Below are 7798 nucleotides of genomic sequence, written 5' to 3'. Positions count from 1 at the left end.
TGAGATCTCTTCTTTCTGTACTTCGGTTTGTGCCAAGACGGGAAGTAATTTCAAAAGCTGAATCAACATCTGGATCATGATGAACACTGGAGCTAAGAAGTGAAGGTCCTAAACCACATTCATAGTTTTCTTCAGAGATGATAAAAACATCAATTACCAAAAATTACTTGATCTCAATAGAAAAGCCTGAGGTCAAATTTTTGGTAATTTTTCAGCAAGAGAAAAACACTCAGGATCATTTACAGCTGAATAATTACTCTGCTTCAAAAGCTGCTTTGAATAAAATAAATGGCTATTTTATTGACTATACATACATATTAAAGAGCATCAACATAACAGAGTTGAACTGAGCATTCAAGAAGATATACAGCAATACACCTCCAGTTCACACTCTGGAAATGAGATGTGCTTTCTACACATCTACTGAGTCAGTGAAAAGTCTTTTATGCAGCCAGGCCTGCAACTGTGCTGTTCACCAGTGTACATGCAGCTCAAACTCAGAGTATTACAGAATGAGCAATTCCACCGACCAACCAACAGTCCTTCCATGCCTACATGCAAGTGCTATTGGATTACATGAGCACTGTACATACACTGAAGACTGGAACCAAGCAGGTTTTGTCTTTATAAAAACACACTGCATATAATTAAATCTCCTAAAGGCAATTCAGGTATGCTGAAGATACAGAAGCTCCTAGCTTTGTAGTGTTAGCCACAAACAAACAAAAGCCAAATGAAACTCCTTGACACTTTGTAGGGACTAACTGATAAGAATAAAAAATTACACAGTTTGCAATCTTCAGCCTACATGAAAAACTTGATGCAATCATACCTGCCAACCAATAAACATGCCCCTGCACTTTATTAACCTCTGTGTAACATAATTTGAATAAAATCTCCACTCCGTCCCAAATTGGAAAATACAACGTTATAAAAATACAGTGCTTTAAAAATGTATCAGCACGTTATTTAAAACCATCACTATACAAAAACCAGATCTTTTTCAAATTGTTACACACACAGACTCCATAATACCAAATGGACTCTTCCAGGTAGCTAAACATACATGCTGGAACCCACTGCTGCTGAATTTCTCCTCTGACTTAAGAATATCAAGTGAATTACATACATCAATCTTCAACCAATTTCCACCTCCCCTTTAATTATTATATATTTATATATTACCATCATGATTATTCAAAGTAGGTACTCATTCAGGGCAGTATTTAAGTCAGAAGCTGCAAACCTCCATCTACAACTAGAGTACTCCCTGTAACATAAGGAGACTCTAGAAGAAAGACAACAGCTTGTGCAACTTCACGAGGCTCTCCAAATCTTCCAAGGAGAATCGCTTTCTTCAACTGATCTTCTTCCAAATGAGCAGTCATCTCTGTGTGAATAAAGCCTAAGAGAGGAGAGAAATGAGAAGAGTTACCTAACCTTCAGCTGTATTTCTCTAGCAGATTTTCCCTGGAATCCTCCAAAGTGAAATCTACCATGACTCAGCACCAGCTACCATTCTTTAAAGTCTCAGAAGTCAGTCCACATCATTTTGTAGCCCAGAACAAATTTGTACCTAACCAATAAAATGTCTTCCATTTTTGGAAGCACTGATGTAATCACAAAAATGCAGAGATCTGTAAAAATCTATGGAGAAAAAAAAGGTAACTCTAAAATTGGGCCTCAAAACCATATTTAGTATCACTTCTGTGAAAGACAAAATACAGTCATTTCACCAAAACATTCTCAATGAAAACATGACTATAAAATCTCTGGCAAGAAATCCCTACAGCTTGCAAGTGTTTCCATTATATTTTAGAACTTATGACAGCACTTACATAATTTCTATTATAGCACTCATTTGAAGAATATTTCTTGACAAGTTTGAAGGATATTTCTTTACAATTCTCAGTTATCTGAGATTCAGTTTTCCCACTGCGGCACTTTGCATAACCTGTAGCTCCATAAAGAGCTGATCTTTCTTACTTTCTAGCTGAAAGAAGGGAAAGTCTCAGTTTTGTTTTCTACTGTGTAACTGTGCCCTTTTATGATGGCACTGGACCCTACAGTGAGCTGCTCAACTCACTAATCAATAAAAAGTACTTTTCCTGCCTAGTTCAGAAGCTGAACTGGTTCATGGCGAGGTCTGAAAGGCCTTAGAGCTAGCACAAGGTGAGCAGCAGAGTACACAGCTATGAGTGGAAGAAGTCAGAAAAGACAGAAGGATTTTTCTTAAGGGTGGTGGTTTGCTTGGACTAGATCGTCTTGTGAAACCGCAGCCTTGTCCTCACATAACTTAGAACTTTCTTTCCAGACTCTCTTCTTCTACCAGGATAGACAGGGATGCTTTCATGCCAGCGTCTCATGGTCTTTCATGTTTCTCTAATAACAAATAAGCATTCTCTAGCAAGAGATGAGGGTAGCTGTCTGTATATAATTAGTTCTAATCCTTCCATCTGCAAGGACAGCAGGTTTTGAAGGAGGAACAAAGAAAAAAAAGAAGACATTTGTTATGTAATAACGGATAGAGGAACAGGTAGACACACTCTTCCCAATTTCTCAGTGTTTCCCTTAAAAAGACTGAAGGTTTTGTAAAAGAATGTATTATACTTTAAACTGAAAAAAAAAAAAAAGAGATTAAAAGCATTTACTTACAAAAGTTGAAGAAAATAATAGCAATTTGTCTTAAGTTACTTTCAGAGTACAGCAAATATTCTAGCAGTCTTGATGATCATGTATTGCAAGAGTCAAGGATGTAGGAACTTCCCAAAAACTAACCTGGAGCAACCACGTTGACTCGAATTTGCTTTTTTGCTACTTCTTTAGCAAGAGAGCGTGAAAATCCAACTAATCCTGCTTTGCTAGCACTGTATACACTTTGACCAGAGTTGCCTTTAAGTCCTACAATACTTCCTAAAATAAAGAAACATCAAAGAGAAGATTAAATTATTAATTTGAAACCTTGCACCAGCTTTATCGTTTCAGTTTTAAATTTGCAATGGAAAAATGAGATTACAAGAAAATGAATTAAAAGTGTATTACTAAATGTACTTTATAGCTTACTGATGGGATAAGTAAATCCCTCGATTATCTGTGATTTTTGTGGAATACATATATCCATACTGACCAACAGGAGAGTAAATTGAAGAGCTTTCTAAAAAAGCATCCTTGCACAGGAAAAAAAGAAAAGAGAAACCAACTGCACCTATTTGATTCTTAGTTAATAACTAGCAGCTGGTAGAGTTAGCTACTGAAAGAGCTGATAAAGAATGGTAAAATTATTTTTTCAATAAAATAAACTCTGAGGTGTTTATTACTGAAACAAGCTGGTTTTACATTTAGAAGTTGCTGAAATTACACAAAAGAAAAGCACTCATAAAGAAATGCTAAATATAGAACACCTAAATACAAAGAAAATAAGTCAATTGTAACAAGCAACATTTTAACATGTTACACCTCCTAAACCTTTGGAGAAAACTAGTACATAGAATTCCACTGGATCAGACAAGCAACTTACCTATATTGACAATAGCACCTCCCTGTTGCTGAATCATGCTTTTTACAGCAGCTTTGCACGTCAACATTGTTCCCAAAAGGTTAGTGTGAATCTGGGCTATCATATCTTCAGTCTTGGTTCTCAGTAACAAACCATCCCTGAGAAACAGACCAAAACACCAAAAAGAACTCACTGAACAACCTCAATGATCACATTTACTTATAGCAAAACATGACTGATGAATGCAATATTAATGGGGATTTGCATGGTTCTATGTGTTCTAGCATTCAAAATTATGACATTGCAAGGACATACATAGCAAGAAAAAAGTTAGCTATGCTTCTCTGGCCACAAAGACTCATTTGCAGAGTGGTATCAAATATTGTTTTGGACCATTTCAGGGGGAAGAAGTAGAAGAAAGAGGAGCAGAGGAGGGACTCAAACTCAGAATGCAGAAACTGCAGTGAAAGCTGTATCTTGTTAGAATTTTACTGTCATCGGGAACAAAATATTGGTGAGCACTTAATACTGTTTTCAGATGTGCTCATTAACAATACTCTTACTAAATGCAAAAGCCCTTAGCACCTTACAATAAGGTGCCATCATCCAGAATTACATACAATCTTGTAACAAACAACTAACCTGTTGATCCCAGCTGCATTAACCAAGTAGTTAATAGGACCTAAATTCCTCTGCATCTCCTCAAATGTATTTTGGACTTCATGTTCGCTGGAGACATCACAGCGAAGTGCCAGATGTCCTGCTATATTGAAATAAAAGGCACGTCATAATAAAAGACGGTACACCGTTCATAAACCTTCTTCAGAATTTAACTCAACTGCAAAACCAGATGTTGAACTAATCATAACTTGAGAAACCCATTTAATCTCCAGAGAATTAAATCAGAACAATTTTCAAGTATTGTGTTGATTAGTTACATGACAATTTCTTGTTTTATATCTTTGGCCTTTTGAAATCAGAAGTTCAGCATGAGCAGACTGGTCTCAGTTCTGGCTTGGTCCAGAGCCAAGGATGACTCAATTCATACCACCTCCCTGTTGTGACCTTAAACAATTCCCTTCATCTTACAATTCGTATCTTGCGGATAGAATAGCTAACATACTTAACTTTCCCAAAGAATATTGTGAAAACAAAATTGTACTGATATAGCTTTTCTTTCAAACTTCTCAGTCTTTGTTTTCATTTTCATCTAGTTAAACAATGAGGTTCATTTAACGACTTACTACTTTTACAAGTTACTTAAGCATTGGACAGTGAAGAAATAATTGCAAAGCAGCATACGTACCACCAAGATTACGTGCAGTGGTTTGGGCTACTTCCAGATTTCTAGCAATAATCGCCAGGCGGCAGCCTCTCTGTGCCAGCAATTCTGCAACAGCTTTTCCTATTCCTCGGGATCCTCCAAAAATGGCACAAACCTTGCCCATCTTCAAAAATAATTCATAAATTGCAAACAAAGGATGAATTTCAGGTCCAGTATAGCAAGAGAATAACCACTGTTCTGCCATCTTCACAGCTCTTACTAGTTTGTATCATTTTGTAATATCAGAATAGTGATTTGTTAATTTTTTTATTCACCAGAAAATAAATACTTGAACTAAGTTAGACACCACTTCTAAAACTGCAAGTTAATTCTTCATGATTTCTGAACTAGTAAAAAATTATACATGTAATCTAGCATTTCAATACTCCTAATTCAGTTGATGAAATATGTGATTTATATATCTAAAGGTCATAATGTATCATTTAGCTGTTTATTCAAAGCCAATATAGTAGTTTCAATGATGTTGTTCTTGCAAGCACTGATGTCATTTAGCCTCAAGGCCTCACTCCATCCTAAGTATCTATGTTGGACATCCACATTGCAAACATTACTGAGTATGATTTGCAACTATTGTATTTACACTAGTTTAATACTAAGTTACACTACATAATACTGTTTTACCACTAGCCTTAGGGTTGTTTCTCCTTCTGAAGAAAAAAAGAAAAAAGCTTTTTGAAATGTGACATGATTCTGAAGTAGCTAGCTTAGGTGTTCAGGAAGGAGTGTAAGGAGAAAGAACTTCTGCAGAACGATGTTTTATTCTACAACCTCTAGAAACCAATCAGCTGTTCTGGGATCTCCTGAGGAGCCAGAGGCAGAATCCAAGCAATGGTAATGAACCTCTTTTCCATACATTTGAATAAATCCTTTTTGAACCCAATTATACTTCATCTCCACAACATCCTGAGGCAACGACTTTCATTATTTGTAGAAAAGTACTTCCTTTTGTTCTTAATTTGCTCTCTGAATAGATAATACTATGCACTTCTCCTCGTATCTTCCCCTTAATGTTCATAACTTCAGAGGCTACTCTTCTGTATTTTACCCCCCCATAGCTTCTTTCAGGTCTATTTAGTTACTCTTATACATATGGAAGCCATTTTGTATCTCTAAGGACTGTCCAAGCTCTTAATCCTGCCACCCTCCCCTGTGCATTACTTAGGTCTATTATAGGCTTTCTGATGTCCGATAACCGGAGCAGCACGCACTGTTAAGCATACAAGGACACCATCAACTCATACAATGGCATAATGATTTTGGTCTTCTCTGACAGGGCCTGAAAGAACAGCTGGTCCTTTTTGGTAACAAAGTAAGCACAAGTGCTTGAAATCAGCCCATGTGTCTGCTTCCACTAGCAAGCTGAAATCCACTTCCTACAAGCAAGAAGAAGATTAAATACTTGCATCTCAGGTGGTGGCCCTTTCAACAGAACACGCACAGAAAAACGTCCTGCATGAAGACAATTCCTTAGTGATAAAATGGGCACCACTGCCTCACCTGAAAGACTGATCCTTTGGGCAGTCTTCATTAGGTAGCTAGACTGCAAGAGATGAATCAAGAGGTTTCACAACCCAGCAACTACTGCTCTTACTGTCTTAGCAGACTGAAGGCACAACCAACCAACCCGTATTCTGTTGACCGATTTTTGTTAGAAACAAAGTCTGTCTGCCTTTGCCATCGTGACTCATCTCTTCTTTTACTGAATTACTACAATAACTCCTGGAAGTTCTTGCCTACTTGTTGCAGTAATGTTGTACTAGGATTTCCTCCTTCATATTCTGTTCTTAGCGGCACTGAGCATACCTACTCTTTGTATTTGAAACATGGAATAATATAGATTCAGAGGGATCTCTGGAAGTCATCTTGTCTAACTTCTCCACCCCTAAGCAATGTCAATGGAACAATCTTACACTGTTTATAAAACCTGTCAGACCTCTATGTGTTTTCCAAATAATTCTAAACATGCTTAGCTACACAGGACCCAAAAAGCTGCCTATGCAGAGAGAACTTTAAAACGTATCATTCTACCCTTCCTGGTCTCTTTGAGAAGGGGAAGAATCTTAGTGATTCTACTGTTCTCAGAAAGAATAGCAAAAGTTCCTTGTCCATTACCCAGGTATTTACAGGGGGAGCATAAGGCCTATTTCCAATGCAGTGCTATACAGTTGGTGTTTTAGCACAAGAGTGCCATACAGATTCTTTGGAGCTGTGACTTAGAAGAAAAAAACTGCAGTAGGAGTAATAACGCTATATTCCCTGGTCAAATAAAATTAGGGAAAAACAAGTAACTTTTGAGCAACAGGCTCTTCTAGGTCGCCACAGAGCACACACGAGCGCTTGTGCCACCTTTGTCCTCAACGGCCCTTCTCTTCTCTCAGAACCAACTGTTTGATCCGTGAGCGCCAGGGCTCCAGTGGCACTACTGCTAACCGCCTCACGGCAGCACACCCGCTGGAGGACACCCGGCAACAAAGGCGGCGCGGGGTGCCGCTGCCAGCCGGGCCGGGCCGCGCCACCGCCCGCACCTGTGCGCCCTCAGCCGCCTCTGGACGCCGCCCCAGCCCCGACCCTCCAGGACAACCCCTTCTCCCCTCTCGACAAACCGTTTTTTTTTCCTCCTCCCCCCCCCCTCCCTTTTTTTGGAGGGCCTCCACCAACCTCCTCCGACCCGGGGCGGCACTTCTCTCCCTCCCGGCCGAAGCCCCGCCCGGCTGAGGGCGGGCGCCCCGGGCCCCGCCCGCCGCGAGGGCCAACTGCCCCCCCCAGCGCCGCCAGGGGGCGCCCGCGCCCGCCGCGGCCCCGCGCCGCCCGGGGCGCGGGGAGGTAGGGAGGTGGGGAGCTGCCGCCCGCCCGCCCGGTGGCCATGGCGGCGCCGAGCGGCTCCTCCCCGGAGGCGGCGCAGCCCGATGGGAGAGCGGGAGGGGGCGGCAGGGCCGCGCGCCTCGGCGCGGCTGCCG

The 7798-nt window shown here is 40.3% G+C and overlaps 1 protein-coding gene across 2 annotated transcripts; it reads right to left on the bottom strand.

Moving 5' to 3' along the window:
• Positions 1–274: 274 nt before the first annotated feature.
• On the bottom strand, positions 275–7558 carry CBR4 (carbonyl reductase 4). 2 transcript variants are annotated; one of them, XM_074866509.1, is made up of 6 exons: positions 7500–7558; positions 4803–4944; positions 4139–4259; positions 3518–3654; positions 2779–2913; positions 275–1405 (listed from the first exon to the last, which is right to left on the bottom strand). In XM_074866509.1, the coding sequence occupies exons 2-6, from the start codon at positions 4942–4944 to the stop codon at positions 1227–1229; spliced, it is 714 nt and encodes a 237-aa protein (XP_074722610.1). In that variant the 5' UTR covers positions 7500–7558; the 3' UTR covers positions 275–1226. The 2 variants fall into 2 exon arrangements, with proteins under 2 accessions (XP_074722610.1, XP_074722611.1); XM_074866510.1 differs by having other exon boundaries at positions 4139–4256.
• Positions 7559–7798: the final 240 nt, after the last annotated feature.

This window comes from Strix uralensis, chromosome 4, assembly GCF_047716275.1.
Source record: "Strix uralensis isolate ZFMK-TIS-50842 chromosome 4, bStrUra1, whole genome shotgun sequence".
NCBI classification, from domain to species: domain Eukaryota; kingdom Metazoa; phylum Chordata; class Aves; order Strigiformes; family Strigidae; genus Strix; species Strix uralensis.
This window is presented reverse-complemented; position numbering and strand designations above follow the sequence as displayed.

Excerpts from the sequence above, each read along its gene's own strand:
- CBR4 (XM_074866509.1), bottom strand. The coding sequence starts at position 4,944 with ATGGGCAAGGTTTGTGCCATTTTTGGAGGATCCCGAGGAATAGGAAAA. Across the intron at positions 3,655-4,138 it reads AATGCAGCTGGGATCAACAG|GGATGGTTTGTTACTGAGAA; the intron begins GTTAGTTGTTTG and ends TCTGTTTCTCAG. Across the intron at positions 2,914-3,517 it reads AGGTGCTATTGTCAATATAG|GAAGTATTGTAGGACTTAAA; the intron begins GTAAGTTGCTTG and ends TCTTTATTTTAG.